Source organism: Electrophorus electricus, chromosome 14, assembly GCF_041902795.1.
Source record: "Electrophorus electricus isolate QZ-2024a chromosome 14, ASM4190279v1, whole genome shotgun sequence".
NCBI lineage: Eukaryota > Metazoa > Chordata > Actinopteri > Gymnotiformes > Gymnotidae > Electrophorus > Electrophorus electricus.
This window is the reverse complement of record NC_137510.1, coordinates 13,542,219-13,563,802: the sequence shown is the minus strand read 5'-3', so window position 1 is coordinate 13,563,802 and position 21,584 is coordinate 13,542,219. Positions and strand designations below refer to the sequence as shown.

General features: G+C 36.8%; 1 protein-coding gene across 7 annotated transcripts in view; it reads right to left on the bottom strand.

Moving 5' to 3' along the window:
• Window positions 1–21,584, bottom strand: part of tsnare1 (T-SNARE Domain Containing 1) — an 88,932-nt gene that overhangs the window by 55,810 nt on the left and 11,538 nt on the right. For all 7 annotated transcript variants that reach the window (XR_014116944.1, XM_081696492.1, XM_027002398.3 and 4 more), the window contains 3 exons: window positions 16,062–16,197; window positions 365–442; window positions 202–271 (listed from right to left, as the gene is read on the bottom strand). Coding sequence is in view for 6 of the 7 variants with exons in the window: in XM_081696492.1 (XP_081552618.1) it covers window positions 202–271; window positions 365–442; window positions 16,062–16,146 (233 nt within the window). In the remaining variant the exon portion in view is untranslated. The remainder of the gene's footprint in view (window positions 1–201; window positions 272–364; window positions 443–16,061; window positions 16,198–21,584) is intronic.

Genomic DNA, 21,584 nt, shown 5'->3' with positions numbered 1-21,584 from the left:
ATATCCTTTTATATATATATATATATATATATATATATATATATATATATATATATATATATATATATATATATATAAATCAGATTTAACGTTGCCTTTAGAACATACTAAAATGATGTCAATAGCACCTTTGTTTTTTTAGTTATATACTACTGCTTGAGATACATACAATATAATGTCAGCAAGATCATAAACACTTACAGACTCTGGCGTAGCTCTGCTGTGTCTCTAGATGTTCCCAGTGACTGAAGGCTTTTATCTAAAGTTACCACTGTAAAAGTAATGAAACATAAACTCTGAGATATCCTTTTTTAGTAATTCATAACCAATAGAATTCAATTAAACTAATGGAAAATTAACTTACCATTGGCATTGATCTGAAAGATGTTGGAGGAGGTTTCCTGGAACACATCTTGCAACTCTGTGGGGCTAACCTGAGTGGCTGCAAAAATAAAAGACAGCTCAATCTTTCTAATTGGAACACATGTAAAAGAAAAACTGTAACTTTTTTGTCTCTCAACATAGTGAGTTGGTGAGAGTGGTTTGTAATCACCATGATTTAAAAGCTTTTGCACCTGCCTAATTTCAGTGATAACTAGCATTCCCCAATTTTTCAGGAGTGCAGGTAAAGTCCATTATAATTATTGTGCTGTTGAGCACATACTGATGGCATATCAACAAAAGTTCCCTGTTATTGTTTAACATGAAACAAAATCTATTTCATAAGTTTTAACTAACATAATACTGAGCAATTCTATTATTCACCTCTCTAGTGAAGTCAAATGGAAAAGATAGAGACAGATAGATACCAGTTTCCTGGTATCAGTTCTGTCTAAATAGACCAAGTCATGAGCCACCCAAATGTATATTGTGAACATAGCCATTACTTCATTAAACACAAATCCACTTCACAACCTCTGTCTCAATGTACACACACACACACACACACACACACACACACACACACACACACACACACACACACCCCTTCATAGGCTTTTGTCTGTCAATGCCTCCAAAATGACTAGAATTGACATCTTTCTATGACTCTTCATCAAATGCACTCTTAGAGAACAACTATGAAAATGGCAAATGATGCTTAAAAACACTGATGTTTTGTGAATTTTTCTGTTGGAGGTGTTTTCTACCATCATAAGATAAAAAATGTAGGTATTATACACATTGGGACAAGCAAGAATAGCTGAAAGATAACAGATGTGATTTTGTTTCAAGTTTCAAGTTTGGTTTATTTGTCACATACATAGTCATACACAGTATAACTCGCAGTGAAATGGTTTGAGAGTGTTCCGTCCAAACTGAGGGAAAAAAACAGGGGTACATAAGGAAATATCTATCTATCTATCTATCTATCTATCTATCTATCTATCTATCTATCTATCTATCTACATACAAAAATATGTATAACAGTGTATGTACAATATATGTATAATATGTTTGTATACACAATGTACAATGTATATATGGATATGTGGATATATGTATGTACACAATGTACAGTTCCAGCTTACAAATTTACATATTTACAGTCACATGGTGGTGGTGGTCCCCACAGTTTATCAGTTTCCCTGATTCAGGGCCCGAATGGCCTGTGGAAAGAAGCTCCTCTTCAGTCTCTCTGTCTTGGCCTTCAGGGAGCGAAAGCGCTTCCCTGACCTCAACAGAGAGAAGAGCCTATTGTTGGGATGGGTGGGGTCCTTCACAATCCTTCTGGCCTTGGTCTGGCACCGCTTGTAATAGATGGTCAGGAAGTTCCGTATGAGTGATGCGCTCTGTGTTTCAGTATTTTAGTGTAAACACAATTAAATATGAAACTCTATCCCAGATACTGAGGGAACTACATAATGATCATTGTAGATTAAGAAATGACCCTAGGCAGTATCTGATATTGTGACTGCATATCCGGCCAGTGTGTGTAATGGTGGCAATAAGGTTTCTGAGTGAATTGTTCAGTTAAATAACCTTTAGTGCCTTTATTGTTATCTCTCCTGACCTCCACATCTCCCTATGTTTGACCCTCCTCTCCATCATTATGACAGATGCATGTTCCACGTGCCACTCTGTACACATCAGATCTTCCAAGCTTACGGGTGGCAAACATTGTATTCAGCCCCCACTAGGCACAGAATGTGGCTGCATGTGCCTGGACTCTGTAAGGGATACAGGCACACACCAATTAAACCCAAGCATGCATGATCACCACTCATTCCTCAATATTGAGAATCCACATACTTCAGCTCAGTTTACTGATACTTAAGATAACAAAATTTTGTTATGGTAAAAAAAAAAAAAGAAAAGAAATGAGCCTGAAAATCTTGGCCTGCTGGGGATTCATTTATATTTGAATTAATACTTGTTGATCAATACTGTAAATGCAGATTCTGTAGCATATTCTATTATATTCTCAAACCAGAAAATGGCTTAATCAAAAGCTCCCTGCTCATTATACATGAGGTCAGCATCTTCTTGCGTCTCTCAGAGGCAAAACTGGCAAACTCATACTGAAAGAGCAAAGGCAAGTCAGGGTATTTCCTGCCATAGAACAGCAGTAAAAAGCCATATTCTTTCAACAGAGCACAGATGAGGGAACATTGGGCTTCAGGCTTAGTGTGGCCACACTCAGTGTTATTGTATGAAACTCCAAAAACCAGAGGGACTCACTGTAGGGACAAATGCTTGTGTATAGAACTGCTTGGACCCTTGGAAATATGTTTTATTTATTTTTCTTACTCAAAGACATTTCTTTTTTACCCACCACACCTTGTAATGACCTTGAGACTATGACTGATATTAAAATGGTTTTTAAACTCTGACTAAATAATTTTTGGACCTCCCAGGTATCACCCTGTAATATTGATACTGACCTTAATGATTCTTTAAGCATGAAATCCAATTTTTTTCCATAAGCAGCTAGAAATCCAAGTTTGGAGAAAAACAGTTTTTTACTCTTTTCTTTGGCCATCCAGTTATTTTTGATTGACAATGTAGCAATTTCTTATTGAGTCCTTGCCATAAAAAAAGCAATAATATAAATCATTATTGCAAGTTTTATTTTTAAATGCCCACACAAATTAAGTAAGGTAAGTATAAATAAAGCATATTAAGCATTTTAATGTAAAAGATATACAACATATTAACCAATCAAAAACTAACATAACTAATTACACAAAAAGGGGAAATGGCTGATTTGGTTTTTCATTGCAAGGGATCAGTTGTGGTTAAGGTCATTTAGCTATTTTTTGTTAATGCAATTGTACAAGGCAGAGTTATGTTAAGAGATGGGGTTATGATTAAGTTTACACTTGTGTTTATATTTATACTTAGGGCTATGGTTAAACTATGAAGCCAGTCAATCATGCTAATTGAAGGCTATCATGGCCCTCAGGGACATGACCACCACTTACACAACATATGCATGTGCAACATGCTGTAATTACAGATGTAACATTCATGTGCATTTATTTATATAAATGTTAGCTTCCGTAAATTTAACACAAGGGATGGTACTTTTGTGTACAGTATGTGTATCTCCAGGAAGAATGGCTATGTTGAGAGTCATTTCTTTAGAATGTAATTCAGTCTGTTCTTTCAAGTCTTTAAGTGAGTGCTTAGCAGTATACTGCTTCACTGCACCATTCTGACCAACACACACACACACACACACACACAAATCCTCCTCAGATATATATATATATATATATATATATATATATATATATATATATATATATATATATATATATATATATATATATATATATATATATATATATATATAAAGTTCAGTTCAAGCACTTTTCCAATCTTTGGGGAACATAGTAAGCAACCAAACTTCAAGCTCAGTGCTTTGGAAATTTACATCAAGCTGTCCAGATTCAACCAAGTCCAGGCAGAGGAACTGAGTTACTGCACTGGGTGATTTGTAATTGGTGTTGTGATGGGTTTATTAACTCTCTGCTGATGCAGAGGTAACAGTGTGCAAAAATATATTTTAGGTGTTCTGTGATTTATAAGTATTCAGCAACTGAATATAGCAACTATGGAGTTATTTTCACAGTAGATGTAATTTTATATGGTACCTACAGTTACTTCCAAATAAATATTTCAGTAAATGTGGCTGAATATGATAAAGGGAAAAGTGCAATTTTGGTTCCTACATTTATATTTCAAACATTGATTTTTAAAATGTCTGAAAATGTCACCTAGACATATATATATATATATATATATATATATATATATATATATATATAAAACCACTGCTTATTTTGAATTTATTTTAATATGTGCAAAATAATTAATATGTGCAATATAACGATTTCAGTACTAAGTGGTCCTAAGTAAATAGACCTAAATTAATAGAAGTTTATTTTGATTACTTATATTTTTACATTTATAAAGTAAAATGGTTGCTTGGCAAATATAAACTGATGCTTACTCTTGAAAAAAGGCTTTCAGCTGTATAACTTGTTTGTTTGGAAAGTTGTTCTCAATGCAACTATCAAAAAAATACATCCCCTTTTTTCCTATTTTTCCAGAGAACATTTTCCAGAGAAGATTTTTTTAGATGTCAATGTTTGTTACTTCTCACCCTACAGTTAATGTTTCTAATCATATGCAGTGCACCAGTAAATGCAGCCATACCATACATTATGCACATGTTAGCATAGAGTATTCCAAATGTTGGAATGTGATTATTATATTTTATATCAATAATATTTTAATATGAGAAATATCAAATAAACATGAGTATAGCAAATAAACCTTTTGCAAAATCAACTTGCAAAATAGTGCTTTGTAGAAATGACTTCAAAACAGTTCAAACTATCCAGTGAACCTTATATATTATCTCTAAACCTTTCTGATATTACATTACAATATTCAGTTGGAGAAGAATAGTTACTATACCATATGTTCAGGCCAAGCTTGCCCAGAGTTTGACAGAACAGAATCTTATTGACTGACAAATTGAAGCCCATCTTCTAATCAAGATACTTAAAACTATGAAGAGAATCATTGAAAATGACATGGAGGCTTTATACTCTCCAGTCCCAGTAAATTGAGAATTTTCATTTTCTTCCAACTTGCCTTTATCACAAAATGCTAATTATGCAGTCATATGTATTTTATGCCATAGGGTTTTTGGCTCTGTGCTCCATTACACTAGTTCTGAAATTAATCAATGACTATGAAGATAAACTGCATGTCTTCGAATGGTTTTGAGGCATATGGTTTGGTCTGTGTATTTCAGATACCTTTGCATTCATAGTGCCACTGCTCTGGGCAGTCAAATCATCAGAAACAACAAGCAAGCCTTTAATCCCACAGCCGTACATACCCATACTACTACCTTTCACAGCTAGCTAAGATGTGTTTAAGATGAGTATGTATTTTTATTCTCTAGGCATTCCTATTTCTCTGCTTTCTCATTCACAAGACAAAGTATTTTATACATTATTTCTTTATTCTTGAGGCTTCTACGTTGTGATGGAATATATATATTCAAGTTCGGTTTATTTGTCACATATATAGTCATACATGGTATAACTTGCAGTGAAATGGTTTTGTGAGTTCTCTGTCCAAACTGAGGAAAGAAACGGGTGCATAAGGAAGGAAGGGGGAGAGAGAGAGAGCGAGAGAGAGAGAGAGAGCGAGAGTGAGTGAGAGTGTGTGTGTGTTACCAGTTCAAGACCCACCACTGCCAAGTTGCCACATATTGATTATATATGTATCAAATTGTTTTTAGAATTAGAAGTCATTATCGCAGGACCCTCTATAGGCCTCTATTAATATAATATAATATAATATTATATATATATATATATATATATATATATATATATATATATATATATATATATATATATATATATATATATATATATATCCCTGAGCAAAGCCCTTAACCCTCAATTGCTCAAGCTGTGTTCATAATTGTAAGTTGCTTTGAATAAAAGCATCAGCTAAATGCTGTAAATATATGTTTGATGATAAATTCTCTTTATGGTTGCCTTACAATATTTACACCTATATTCCAGAGAGCAATCTTTACCTGTTTAACACATTTCATTTATGATTATTAGTCATTTTTAAATATTAATAGTATAATTTTATTCTACTATTTCAGGATACCCACTGTACATGAACACTGATTATATCTTCAAAATGTAAAACAGACACTTAAACATGAAACATTTAAGCATTAAAAGTAAAAATTAAATCAGATGTTAAAAACCTAGTACAAGATGAAATAAAAAAAATGGAACTATAGAATAAAGTGAGATAATTAATGAAAAGATCTAAATGTTTCATATATTTAGTCACAAGATATTTAGTCAGGGACTAAATATAAGGAAAAGCAATCTGGAAGAGAAAGGTTTTAGTTGTTTTTTGAATGAGAAGAGTAAACGTACAACAGTGGAGATGTAAAAGGAGAGTTTTCCTGAGTTTAAGGCCTGCTCTGCCAAAAGGCCGATCTCCTCGAATGGGGAATAGAGAGTAGGTGAATATCAGAAGACTAAAGCGATTGAGAAGGTGAAGGAGAACAGAAAGGTAAGGAGATGCCAGACCATGCAAGGATTTAAAAACCATAAGAATGATTTTATACTGCATACTGCAAAAGTGCAGAGGAAGCCATTGTAGGAGACTAAGAGTAAGATTAATGTTTTCACAGCTTGGCATGGGTTTGAACCCTAGCAGCTTTGGACATACTGCAATTTCCTGAGCAACAAACAAATCATTAGTAACCTTAATCAGAGCAGATCCAGTGCTGTGGTTATCTCTGAAACCTGGCTGAAACAGTTTAAATAGGTTGCTGGAAGTGATCTTTCAACTGGGAGTCCACCACATGTTCAAGTAATTTGCTAAGAAAAGGAAAGTTAGAAAAAGGTCAGTAGTTCTTAAAGGCTTAAGGGTCAAACCATAGCTTCTTTAGAACTGGAGTAACAGTAGGCAATTTTAGACTGGACAGAACTGAGCCAGATCTAAGAGAAGCATTGGTGACTTTAGTTATCAGAGGGCACAGAGAGGGAAGACAGTCTTTAACCAGGAGACTGGGCATAGGATCCAGGACACAAGTAACAGATCTGGATACACTGATAAGCCTAAAAACAAAACTTTCATCTACTCAGGTAAAAGTAGAGAAATAGTTATTATCCATAGGCTCAGAAGGCCGCTGGAGTTCTAAATAGATATTATCAATCTAGTCATTAAAAAATGTCATAAACTTACAGCATGAGTTCTGATGATGGTGTTAAAAGGCAATATATTAGTATGCCACAATGGCTTATTTACAATTGAGAAAGGAGCTTGAGCATTTCCTTGGCAATTTTTGATAGCAGCGGTATAAAAATCAGAATTGGCCTTTTTAAGATCTTTCAAACATATGACAGTCATAGCTGGTGCCCTGAAGCTTTCATATGCCATAGTTCAGGGGTAAACCAAGGAGCAGAATGACAGAATGTCACAGTCTGTGTTCTGAGTGGGGCATACTGGTTTAGGCTAGCTGAGACAGTGAATCATCAGCTTGACCAGGCTCTCAGGAGATGGCATTATAGCCTGAGGGATGGGAGACTGATCAAGGCATTAGTGCAGGAGGCCTGACATTTCTAAGATCCCTGTATATGAGAAATAAACAGATCATACAAGATAATTTTGTCATCAGCGATATGAAGAGCTGTCCCCCATGGGTTGGAGTACTGAACTGAATGGAATATCAAGAATGTGACCTCTGGTATGAGTGGGAAAGTTTACATGTTGAGTGAGGTCAAAGCATTGAATCATCTGAGAAAGCAGTTACATGTGGCAAAAGTATGTTAAAATCACCTAAGAGAAGCATTTTAGGGTAACAAGGACAGAGCAAAGTGAGCAGTTCAGACAATTAAGCAATAAAAAACAGGTTTTAGGAGGATGAACCAGAACAATCAACAGAGGCTTGAATCCAGAGATTTTCAGAGAAAGACATTCAAAACATTAATCAGGACAGTTTTTAACCCTATATGTGGAGGAAGAGAAGACAGCCAGTCCACCTCCATGTCCAGTAGTGTGTTGTTTATCAACATACTGGAGGAGTAGTTTCATTTAGTGTAAAATAGTCATTCAGCTGTTGCCTTGTTTCAGTCAAAATCATAAAATCAAGATTATGATCCACTATAGCATTGGAGATAAGTACTGCTTTATTGCTGAGAGAACAAGCATTGAGTGCAAATTTAGTGTATGTATGTGAAGTAGAGTTCTGAATGAATTTTCAATCAGAGCTTCTAGGCAATTCTTGCAGTAGGGAGTGGTTCATGGCATGTTGAGTCCGCAAGCAACAACAGTCTGATCTCTGGATGCAATTAATATTCTCATATAGAGCAGTAAAATTAAATTTGTGACATGAGCTACAATGAACATTAGAAGGCCAGTGAGCTATTCCCAGAGTGATGCATCCATTATACACATCAGAAGGAAGTAACCGGTTCCTGCAGTTTAGCCACAGAGGTTCATCAGCAGCTTTTCCAGGATTGCACAGGGTAACTACACTTAAGACTATGATTACACTTGAGAACTAACTGGCATCAACATTGAATCAAAACTATTGCATTCACCTGCTTCCAGTTTCTTCATTGCATGTATAATTTTATTGTCTGAGCGCATTATTAATTTATTCCTTAAATTATTTCCTTTTTTTTTTTTTTTTTACCTATGGCTAGCAGTTCATGGTGCTGAGCAGTTCCCTCACTTATGGTTTCCAGTTTAATCCTGACTTTGCTTCTACCAGTCTAAGTTCATCTTTATCATATAAGACTTCTTAGATTCTACTTTTATCTGAGTACTTTGATATGTCTGATGTAATATACTTTTTATTATTTCGATATTCTTTAATAAAGCTTTTAGTGACTGTGGACTCAAAAAGAAGAGGATTTAGTGATTACCTCTGCAGGACGAGTTGTGTCATTGTCCTGTTAAAAACTAGGAATAGAAAGCAGGCCTGCAATTTCTAAATGTTGTTGTGTGTCCAGATGGAAACCATTTTAATACAGATTTGATTTTTATAAGAACATGCCAGTAAACCAGTAATAATTGAAAGCTTTTCATATGCATACACTTGAGTTCAAACCTGCACGTTTCATTTAAATTCCAGTGTGCAGAGCCAAAATACACAAGTAATGCGCTGCATTTTTTAAAATTCCTACTGCTGACTTAAGAGTACCATTACTTTATCATCATTGCCTATTATACAATACAGTCTCTTAAATGTAAAACATTATGAGCATTATGAGGATGTAGAGTGGGCTGTTCCTGCTACCTATTAGGCTAATGTCAAGTTTGTTAATTAAGCACTTGATGATGTAGGCTGCAAAAGTCACTACTCGATTCTAAAAGTCATGGTCTTACCATATTCTCTTTTATCAGGAAAGTAAATAACTCTCATTTGCCATGGCTGTAGCCCACCATTATTTAGATTGTATTATTGAAGTCCATAGGAAGTAGGGTGCAACACCTTACCCTCATATCTACAGGGGCCACATCTAATATGGAAAGAGCTTCATCCTTATTCCCCAGCAAACTCTAATCTTATCAGGACATTTGAATCATCATGAAGCTGCCCTAGTACTGCTCCATCAAGCAGGGTGACATCAAGAAGAAATGGCTTAAGAAAGCGTTCAGTCAATAGGTCCACTGCCCCCACTAAGCCATGAACCACCAACTTGTCCCCCAGGGAACCAATGCAGTGTAGACATATGTAACACTTTTGGTAAAAAAGTAAAAATGCATGTAAAGAGACTTTGAAAAGGAAACCAGCATGACCACCATGGTAAGCCCTGCACTAGCCTGCATCACATACAGATATCGCTGACTGTTAATTAACTTTTATTAACTGGTTATCACACCTTGTTCTTCTGAAAGCAAATATTGACATCCCCATTTGTGAAAACTATGGAAAAAAAAACCTGCTGACATATCCTAAAATATCTAGTCTGACACATTATATACCTAATTAATATAAAATGTCTGACATTAAAAAAGATTCATAAATGATGCATCATAAAGATTGTAGAACAGAGCTTGTTGTTCCATTCATATTTCTGTTAGCTCATACATATTTTCAACATGGTCAAAACAACCTGCTGGAAATTCAAACCAAAAAATAGCTAGGGCAGTGGTAGCTAGGGATTAAGGTACTTGACTAGAAGGTTGCCAGTTCAAGACTCACCACTGCCAAGTTTCCACTGTTGGGGCCCTGAGCAAAGCCCCTAACTCTCAGTTGCTCAAACTGTATTCAGTCTAATTGTCTAAAAGTCACTTTGGATAAAAGTGTCAGCTAAATGCTGTAAATGTATTTCAGTAACTGCTGATCTATTGGGATTTTCATGCACAACCATCTCTCATGTACAGAGAATGGTCCAAAAAAGAGAAAATATTCAGTGAGTGGCAGCTCTCTGGGTGAAAATGCCTTGTTGATGCCAAAGACAGAGGACAATGGCCAGACTTGTTCTAGCTGACAGAAAGGCAAAACTATTGCAGATAACCTCTTGTTACAACTGGGATATGCAGAAGAGCATCTCTGAACACACAACACATCAAATGTTGAAGTAAATGGGCCACAGCAGCAGAAGACTACACTGGATGCCTCTCCTTTCAGCTAAACACAGGTAACTGAGGCTACAATTCACACAGGTTCACCAAAATTGGACAACAGAACATTGGAAAAAATGTTGCCTGGTCTGATGAGTCTTGATTTCTGCTGCCACATTGGAATGGCAGGGTCAAAATTTGGTATATACTTCATGAATGCATGGCTCTTCATTAAAAATTCATAAAAGCAAGGCTCAGGCTGCTGCTGGTGGTGTAATGATGTGGGGGATATTTTCTGAGCACACCTTTGGTCCCTTAATATCAGTTGAACATTGTTTAAAGGCCACAGCATATCTGAGTATTGTTGCTGACCATGTCCATTCCTTTATGACCCAGTGTACCCAAGGACTACTACTAGCAGGATAACGTACCATGTCACAAAGCTCAAATGATCTGAAACTGGTTTCTTGAACATGACAATGGGCAGTGGTAGCTCAGTGGTTAAGGTACTTGACTTGTAATTGGAAGGTTGCTGGGTCTGTCATAATTAGTCCCTCCCACCTTCCATGTTCCGTGTTTTCCCTGTCTTGTGTATTTTAGTTCCATGCCATAGTTTAATTTTCTCCTCCCCTCATTTGATTTTCGACTCCTGTCCCTCGTTTAGTTCATGTATTTAAACCCTGCCTTGTGCCCTTGGTTTTGAATATTCATTGTAGTTGTTTACTTCATTGCATATATGTGTTTGGTGGATGTTTTTGAAAGCCCGTATATGCATGTATTTAAGTTTGTACTCTGTGCCTTTGTGTTTATGCTAGCCTTCGTGCTTCCTAGCCTTTGTTCCTAGCCTGCTTCCCCTGTTTGCCTTTGTGTGTTTTGTTTGTTTGATCATGTATCCCCGTAATCTCCATATTGGCTCAATGACCCTGGATAACCCTAATGACTACAACTCTGGATTTGCCCCTAATAAATCTCGCTCTTCTCCACACATGCGTCTGCCTCCTCACTGCTCTCCGTTACAGGTTCAAGTCTCACCACTTCCAAGTTGCCACTGCTGGGCCCCTGAGCAAGGCCCTTAACCCTCAATTGCTCAATTTGTACTCAGTCATAAGTGTAAGTTGCTTTGAATAAAAGCATCAGCTAAATGCCGTAAATTACAATGAGTTCACTGTTCTCAACTGGCCTCTACATTTCACCAGATCTCAATCTAATAGAGTGCCTTTGTTACACCTTGTTGCATGTTTGTTGCACCTTTGTTGTGTCTTTGTCCAGCACCTTGTTGAATCCATGCCACAAAGAATTAAGCTAGATCTGAAGGCAAAAGAAGGCTATCAAGTACTAGCAAGGTATACATAATAAAGTGGCTTGTGAGTGTATATATAAAGTCTACAACAACATATATGTAGCATCGTTCTAAAAACTAGAGCTGCAGTGATTGTCATGATTTTCCACGGCAGTGGAAAATTCCATTAACAAGCACATAACTTATCCCTTAGGCACTCAACCACTCTGAGCAAACGGACAAACCTTCTTCACACCCCGCAAGCACTGGACAAACATGTCTTACTTGCAGCATTACTCTGTGCTCTGTGGGGGGTGAGCTTGGATGGCTGTCATGTCTCTCGTGTCCGTGATGCATGATGCCTGCTATCACTTTTGCTTTCCTGTGCCAGGATTATATCAATGCACTGGAGTGCATGCTCTTGTTTTGACCACTTAAATGGCTATACGTAGAACCTGCTGTAGCATCTGTGCCCCTTCATTAGGTTCTCCATATGTGCAAATCTAAAGTTAACCTCATTAATGAACACCACAGTACCTGCTGTTCCGAGCCTACAGAGAACCTAAGAATTGCAGCTCTGTCAGGAGCTGTCTTATCAATAAAGATATTCCTAAAGAAAGATGTTAAAGCAGACCAGAGAGAATATGGATAGAACGGGACCAGTCAGCATGTCCGAAATATTCCCATTTAAATGAGAAAAAAACATTCAAAAAGAGAAAGAAACTATAGGGAACAAAGACAAACGAGATACAGAAGGTGAGAGCCAAAGTGAGGGAGAGAAAATGCATATGCTAGAGGAAGCTGAAAGGTTTGGCAGGAGGAAGGAGGAGAAAGATTAGCTCAGCTGACTACTCCATTAAAGACTTAACCTCAGCTTTGATCATCGCCTTAGAGTCTCTTCAAGTGGGCTGACGCCTGAGCGCCGATACACAGCAAAACTGACAGGCTCCTGAACATAGGTTTTCCTGTGATCAAAGACCTGTCTCTAATAACTGGAGTTGCATGCACTCTCTCTGCTCTCCTCTGGGACAGGTGGCAGCCAAGCATACTACCTCACACTTAGACCTAATCTCACTCTCCCTCTTTCTCTGTATCACTCTTTTCTCTCAGATGCCCAGTCAATTAGTCATTTACTCTCTGAGGATGATGTCTCAGTAGGTGTAATTTCTCTCGGTCATGTTTTGTAAAGCGTGCTAAATATTTGCATTTCATGTGTGGGAGTTCTGGAACTCCCTTTTGACAGTATTATGATTTGGGTTCTTGTTATGGTTGGATGTGGAACTATTCCATTGACCATCTAATAAAATCAATCGTCCTATATATCCCCTTACTAATAACATTGTTTTCTTCTCTCCCTCATCCACCCACACCATTACACATACAAACTGGTGTAGGTGAACTGCAGCCTGTTTTTAACCTGGCAAGGAACATTAGTGTGAACCACTTCATTTATATGTTTTATTTCATGGTAACTGGAGGTAGCTGTAATGAGTGTAGTCATTAGTCTGTCATGAAGACAAAAGAGCTTTTATTATTTTAAGTTGGGAAAATGCAGGTAACAGTTTTTCACCTTTTAGGTTTTGATGCTTTCAGGTAAGTAAGTAGGACTTCTGTTAGATTAACAGCCTTATTCTTTACTTTGTTTCCTGTAGAGCAGATTTAGGTAGATAACTATCTTAATAGCAAAGTACTAAATGGTTATGTAACGGCACATTCCTTTCTCCTTTGTATTGTTTCTGTTTGATGTGTCACCATGTGCTCCTGTGTACCCAGCCCTCACGTGCTACCACGCCCCCTTATTAGCCTGTTACCTGTTGGGCCTGTCCCTTTTTCTCTCACTAATCAGTGATGTATTTAAACTCTTGTGTGTGACCATGTTTGGTCAGTCATTGTTCATTCAAATTCAGCCGTATCTGCATGTTTGACTGTAAATGATCGTGCACTGTTACTCTTCATGTTGCACCGTATTGCTTTGCTTTCGATTCCGAATAAATGTCTTTGCGTTGGGAAACTCGTGCCTGCATCCTGCCCCTTTTCCCAGTTGCTCGTTCACGTCACAGGTTAGATATCTTAAATGGGTTCTGAAAAAAAAATCTAAAATTATTTATTTTCAAAGAGCTCTTACCTAATTTCACAATGAATTTGTGTCTTTGTCTTTGTTTATGAGCATGAAAAATAAAAGTTCAGTTCAGAACACTTAATACAGAAACATTACCTAGACATATAACAAAGCTAACATTAAGATCAAGTGATGCTGGATTTAATCTATAATGCATTAAAATGCACCAGAAGTTATATATTATGTGACAGCATGCAACTGACATTCAACTCTGCAAGACATGTACTTTCACAACTCAGATCTCTGGAAAGCCTGTTTTCCACATATTCTAGTCACACTGAGCTGAAATTCATTTAAAGTGATGCTGTATTTTTGTATTCACAGCCATAACCAGCCCCCAAAAGTTCAGACATAGCCAGAGAGACTGCTAATAGTGGCACAGTTTACAAACCAGCACATCTGTGAATGTGAAAATTCCTTCATATTTGTTCCATTATTTGTTAAGCTTATTATTTCTATGTATTCAGATTCATATGCACCTGTTGTCTGCTTGACATAATGAATGCACTAATGAACACAAACTGCAAAGTTATTACACTAAATTCTGATCTGATTAGACCTAATATCCTGACATATAGCTGCCTTGTCTTTTAGTTGACGGTTTGCAAACTCTCTGAACTTAATGGTGTGCTTTTGCATCTCCTTTTGTGGAAGGCTTGGAAATGGGCTTGCTCTGTAATCAGATCCCTTTCTTATCAGAAATTGGTCTTTGTCCTCATAGCAAATATTTCCTTTGAAAACCTTGATCATGTTGTGGGGTCTTACAGATGATGTGTATTTATCTTCACAGGTGAATTCAAAGCAGATAATTCACTAATTACTAATTTTCCATGAAGGTGGGTTCCAGTCACAAACTGTATGACTTGTGACAATTTCAACGCAGCACATTTACATTGTTAGAGTTCAATATACTAATAATATTGTTGCCAGCAAGTTGCAGGTTCGTCCCAGACTATTGCTACTACATTTTAGCTGCTGTAGCCCCCAAAGCTGTGAATTCTGATTTTGAATTGTACTTTTTTTCACTTATATATTTCTTTTAACTCTTACACCACCTCCCAGCATCCATCTTTTCAGATGCCAGAGGGCACCCTGACCTGAATTCTAACCCATTACTAGATTGTTTGCACTTGCCCTCCATTAGCAACCTTAGCAGCAGACATTTATGCCCTTCTTTCTTAGAGCCTTTGCAAAGTCTTGCCAGCCATTTGGGAGGCCTCTACTGAGTGTTTTGTTATCTCCTTTGATCTCCTGTGTGTGTACTCAGCTTTGGATTTGTGTGCTCTGTTCAGGATCTCTTCTGCCTTTGAATAGACTGTGATGTGTGAGACTATGTTTGGGATATCTCATGGATCACGGAGCCTCTGACTGGACTGTGTAGTACCTCTGAATGGACTGTTTTGAAATGGGTGTTTAATATATATATATATATATATATATATATGACAATTCCAGGGAGTAACTGCAGTGTACCATAGTAAAAGATGTAGAGGTGTATATATAAACATACAAAAGTGAGTGAGAGTATGTGTGTTGTGCGTGTGTGTGTATAAAACAATTCCAAATATAGCTTTAGCATTGGACTTTTAATTTGTCTCGTATTTATTTCCATTTACAAAATGTTTTACACTTTTCTAAAGCACCTTGAATTTCCTTGTTTATAAATAAATATACCTTTCCTTTAATAAACGCTATTAAAGATGCATCAGACAATTTTTTTTTCAGTTATTACAAGCATATACTACTAGCAGTGTACTTAAACTTCTACTGTGTTCTTTTTATTAGCTACTACCACAGACGCATTTAGAGACAAAGTCACAGTTTATACTATAACATGTCAAACCAAGTAACTTTGAATGTGCTGAAGCAGATTTTTGTTAAAATAAGACATATGGCTGATTAGTTGCATATTGATTTATGAAGCGCAAACACTGAATGCATTGCCTTTACAAATAAGTTTGAAATTGCCCTTTGTCTTTGTCAAATGATTTATGGTATTTCAATGAACAATACATGATGATAAATAATATGACATAAGCTTATATTATGAAGTTATACAGAATACGGCGGTAGATGGGATTTTACCGACTGGTTGGTAGCCCTGTTTTGTGGGCCCACCAAATGGGTTCCTGCTGCCAAACGAGCTGCCATCAATGGATCCATATGACATCCTGGAGCTTCCTCTGGTTTACGGGGAAGGAAGTTTGGTACTCTATAAGAACTAAAAGAGGAAAAATACTGCAGATCAGAGGTGCTCGATGTAAAATATTACACAGCTATTATTATCGTTAATACATGATTGTTATTATTGAAGATAAATGCAAAAAAATGAATGAGCCTGAAATGCTGAGGCCTAGGGCTCATTCTTCTGATTTATCTGCCCTGTTAAACTTGTGACATTTGGTGCATGATTCAAGAAGAAAGATAGGCATATATGATGCTATTTAACCTCTGCACTTCCATGCATATATGTGTATTTTTGTATGGGCATAGAGATTGTATTTAAGATAAGACCATGATAGCATTCATTAAATCCCATGTAATTAAATCCCATGTGAGACAATGACAATAATCATTCCTTTATAGAGACCATTCTGTCTAGCGTACTGGATGGATTACCCATTTACATCCAATGAGAGCTGTGCGAGATGCATGACATGTTGCTAGAAAGGTTAAGTAACACAGTGAGGTTTGTTGTTCTGCCCCCCAGGCAGTATGCAGGCAGCAAGCATGGAGAGCCCTAGGCATCAGACTTTAGTGATGTCCTCACCTACTAGCATGGCATATACATGCCCTTATATATAATTTTCAACCACTCACATGGAGGCCTGGGCTCAAGTATGAAGTTTGACTACTTTATAAAATATTTATGAAAAAATATTTATGAAAACCTCATCAGGGGTATTGTGTTTTTTGATAAAGATGTGATAAGCAATGAATACATATGAATGAATGGATTGAGAGAGATTCCCATTACAGGTGGCCCTGAGGGAGTAGGGTAAAGGGGAATGGGGGTGGGGTTATTTGGTTATGGCTGTATGATGGAGGAGATAGTACATCAGATTAGTTCTGCCACATGGCCAAATAATCCAATTAATTTTTACAGAGTAGAGGGATTAATTACTTTTGGCAGCCAATAAACAATTTATACACTCTTTTATTTTCAGCCTAGCTGGTGGACTACTGGCTTCACTCACAGAAGATTCACCGATATTGCCTTTCTCATTCTTTCTCACATGCAGACAGATCAGTGCAACAAATATTTCTCCTCTTGGTTTTAGACAGAAAAAGTTGTGCATGCCTCTATATGAGAACTATAGAGAAACTATCAGCATTAAATATATTTAAATTTTGCCAGTGCAAAAATTTTGTTCAGGTTAACTTTGCAAGCATTAATCCATAATTTGTCATTTTTGTGTAACCTTCATCTCCTATCACTTAATATTTCATAATAATTCCCTTTAACATAGAAGTACAGAAGTGCTGGTTACTTCTTGTCCTAACTGACATGTCCCAGTAAATTTAATGATAGTGTAGGCTAGTCATTATTCAAAGTGTCCAGTCTGCACATTACAGAAGTCAAACCCTGGGGCTGCCCCTGAATACACCTGAACCCATGTGCATATGCACATTCAGGGTGCTAGCCCCATTAGATGCCTCTAGGATTGTGTTGTTTTTCTAGATTATATAGCAGTGATATTATAGACAGAATATTCATCTCTAAAGCTTAGCAGCTGATTATCTCAGGTTAATCAGTGTGTCACTCTCAATTAAGTGATTCTCCATCTCACTCCTGTCGTACACAAATGCTTTGCCCCACAGGTATGGTGGAAGAATGCAACTGGACATGAGAAGCTGTGAGTTATTCTCAGCAGCAGACCATTTAAATTAATAAGAACAGTGTTTGCATTGACGTGCGGCAAGGTTTCCATCTCACTACCATAACATAAAAAAGTACAATAATGAAAACAACTAATGTTGAAAAGGTTTTGTGACTTCACCTTCAACATGGAGGGAAAACCTTTTGTTCCTCTAAAGTAAATAATGTATCTAAGAAACCAGGGGTTTTGGGCACCCACAATTCCTGCACTTTTACCAATGTCCCTCATTCCAGATTACACAGCGCTAGATAATAATTTAGCTAGTTAACTTTAACGGATGCAACCGCTCTGGTGTGTATGAACTAGGGAAAGCTATAAAGAGTGCAGTGCAGAGCAAGGCAATAGTCTTCATGCATTGTCCTCAATCCATCAATTGAGTGCTGTTTGTTTTGTTTTTGTATTCTTGATAGTGACAACAATAGGCTAAAAAGCAGATAGGCATGGTCGAATGTTTTTCACGTTCTCAAAAGAAATGAATTTTAGGCTGAATAGTGTTAGCTAGCTAGCAAACTTTTTTTTCCTTACACATTTTGCCAACACTTTTATCCAGAGTGACTTACAAGTTTCAATCATGTTACAGAAGTAAGCAAGTGTAATTTTAGGAGTCTTGCTCAAGGACTTTTATTCGTATAGCATAGAGCACTTTCCCAGATGGGGACTGAACTCCAGTCCTCCAAAGGGGAGGCAGTATTGTTACACTTTCCAAACTATCTATGATAATTTTCTTTCTTGACCTTTTCATGTCCCAGAATAAAAAATAAATAAATAACAGGTGTTATCTGTTAAGCCTGCAGTTCTGAATGCCTTGCTTCAGGTCCAGTATAAACTTAAATAACTGTATAACCAACCATTGTCCAAACCTGTTTGTTTGTTTGCTTGTTTGTTTGTTTGTTTTTTGAGGGGGTGGGGGCAGGGGTGGGGTTTGGGTGGAGAGTTATGAATTAATCATTTCAACTACTTTAATGAATATTGTATTATTTGATGGTTTGTTATTTTAACTTTGGATATTTGTCATCCCCTAGACTCACCACCACCAGATGGCAATGGGTCTATATTAATAAATATGGGTATTTCTTTCTATAATGCTCTGTTAGGCTTTATAATACAGACACCTTCAGTTCCTAATATGGATATTACCTGAATTGTTTTATCTCCAGGAAGTGAAATGTATACTCACTGGGGTTCAGATTGGGTGATTTGCTCCTTGTGCTGAATCATCTGAAGATACGCCAATAAATTATGTTCTTTGCAAATGAGTCAGTCATCCTCTATGTACCAGATATTCTGTTTCTTTGGCCCTCAAATTTAGATACAAGAGCAACAAATACAAACGGCCCATCTAAAATCAACTAAAGACATTTTGTATGCTCTTGTACATAAACAAATAATGCAATTACACTCCATGGACCAAAAGCAACTGAGAGGACAAGGGTTTACATTGTGGTCACCTATTTCATAACTATGCATAACAATTCCTACTTGGCTGTAATTCCTACATGGTTGACCTGATATAAATTTGCATATTCTCAAATTGATGCTCATAGTGCGCACTTTAACTTTTATTGTATCAATTTAAAAGTCATATCCTGGATTATAGAGCCAAAACATAAAAGTGTGACTAATGTCCAAAAACAAAAGGACTAAAACTCTATTACTGCAATTGATATTGTATCTAACCTAAACATGTTTCCATTATCACCTCTCTTTTTTTTTTTACTCTCTACGTAAATTCCATCAAATGGAGAACAACAAAAACAGGCCAGCAATTCATTAATAGTTTAAAAATACACAGTAACATTCTGTTACTTTACATTTATACTAGCAAAGGGCTAAATTACACTGGTCACTGTGCATATAATGTGATAATATGTCAGCATTAAAAGAGGCTAATTAGAACTCAGTCTAAATGAGCTGGAAAGCGTTTCAAGCAGGCCTTAGAAATCACGTTGATTGTTTTCATGAAGTGAAAATTAAGAGGTCAATTATGTATCTAAGATAGACATTATGGAACATGGAATATTAAACACCTTTTTATACAGAGTCACTGGAGATATAGGTTCTGTGTGTGTGTGTGTGTGTGTGTGTGTGTGTGTGTGTGTGTGTGTGTGTGTGTGTGTGTGTGTGAGAGAGTGAGAGAGAGAGAGAGAGAGAGCGAGAGAGAGCAGCCTAATTTGAACCAAAAAATCAAATTTATCCAACTGTTCATATAGTCTTAGAGAAAAAAAAACACATACACAGATACACACACAAAAGAAACTGGCCATATATACACACATTATACACAATAGATGCATGTATATACTTCCACTGCAGGAAGTATGGACAGATAGTATGAAAAAGTTAAAATTATTGAGCAAGTTCCAATTTCTCTTTGTTTTAACTAATGACCATATTTCTCATTGATGACATTGATGTGTTTATGTGTGCATATGTGGTAGAGTAATGGAATTGAGTATGTATAATCAGTGGTGTCTGTGGTAGCATAGCGGCGCTAAACACAACCATCGGAAGACAGACAGGATTGTGAATGCCCACAGGGGAATGATAGAATGCCTCATCACTTCCTCTCATTCTGAATTGGCCCCCTCATCTCCTATTATCACTACAGCAAGGCTTAGCCCAGCATGAGAGAGCACAGTCACTGAGCGGAGAGAAGGCGTGGCTAAGGACACTGCCACCACAGCAGCCACGTCCTCTTCTCATACACATACAGCCTGTGCACAGCCAACTCGCTCAGGTGGATGTGTGCACTCTGCAGAGTTCACAGCGGATCCAGTGACTTTCTTGATATCAGAGAAAAGCTGGTATGGTATTCACCTTTATGGAGTAAGTGGTGGTACATATGTTCCCTAATATGCCATGTTCTTTTCTCTGACAGTCTAACAAATACACATACATTAATAAGACTGTGGTAGAAGGAGTTCAACATATGGAGATACTATACCTTCTAGCACCTCTTTATCTAAGTATTATACTAGCAGAGAAAGTGTCACTCACATTTCAAGTTTCCTGGGTTTACTATCAGAAGTGTGAAGCATGACCAAAGAGGGCAAATGTCTTTTCAGCATTATTAATCATGTGTTTTTGTATGTAATCCATATATTAATTTAAATACTGAAATACAGTATTTAGATACTTAGTAATATATCAATATTCAATATATTGACTATTGAATTGTAAATCAAGACACTTTTTAACATGACAAGAAGTTATAAAATGTATATCTTCTTTATTATGGTAATAAAAATTTAGTTTGGGTTTGGTATTAAGGTCTTTAAAAACAAGATACAAATCATTTAAGCTTGCCTATTTCGCCAGACAACAGTTTGCAAAGAGTATATCTTGCAAAGAGAAATATCTTCTTTCGGGTCTACGACTTCACTCTCAACATCCCTCAGCTTCATAATTGACTGTCCATTCTTCCACTCCTTCAAGCCAAGTAATTTCTCAGACTCTTCTCAGCAAGTAACAAAAATTGAAAATTACACACATACACTCACACATACACGCTTTGCCACACAAAATTGCCACGTCAAAAAGAAGCTCATTATTGAGATAAATCACCCAATTTTCTTCCAAAAATACACCAGATCCCACCTCCCTTACCACCACAAGCTGTCATCATCAGCCTCTGGCTGGGGCCTGAGCCCTAGTGGTGAGCTGATGTGAGTAATTCTATCAAACCTCCCATCAGCCCTTCTACCATCATAGGCTTCCTTATTTAGCA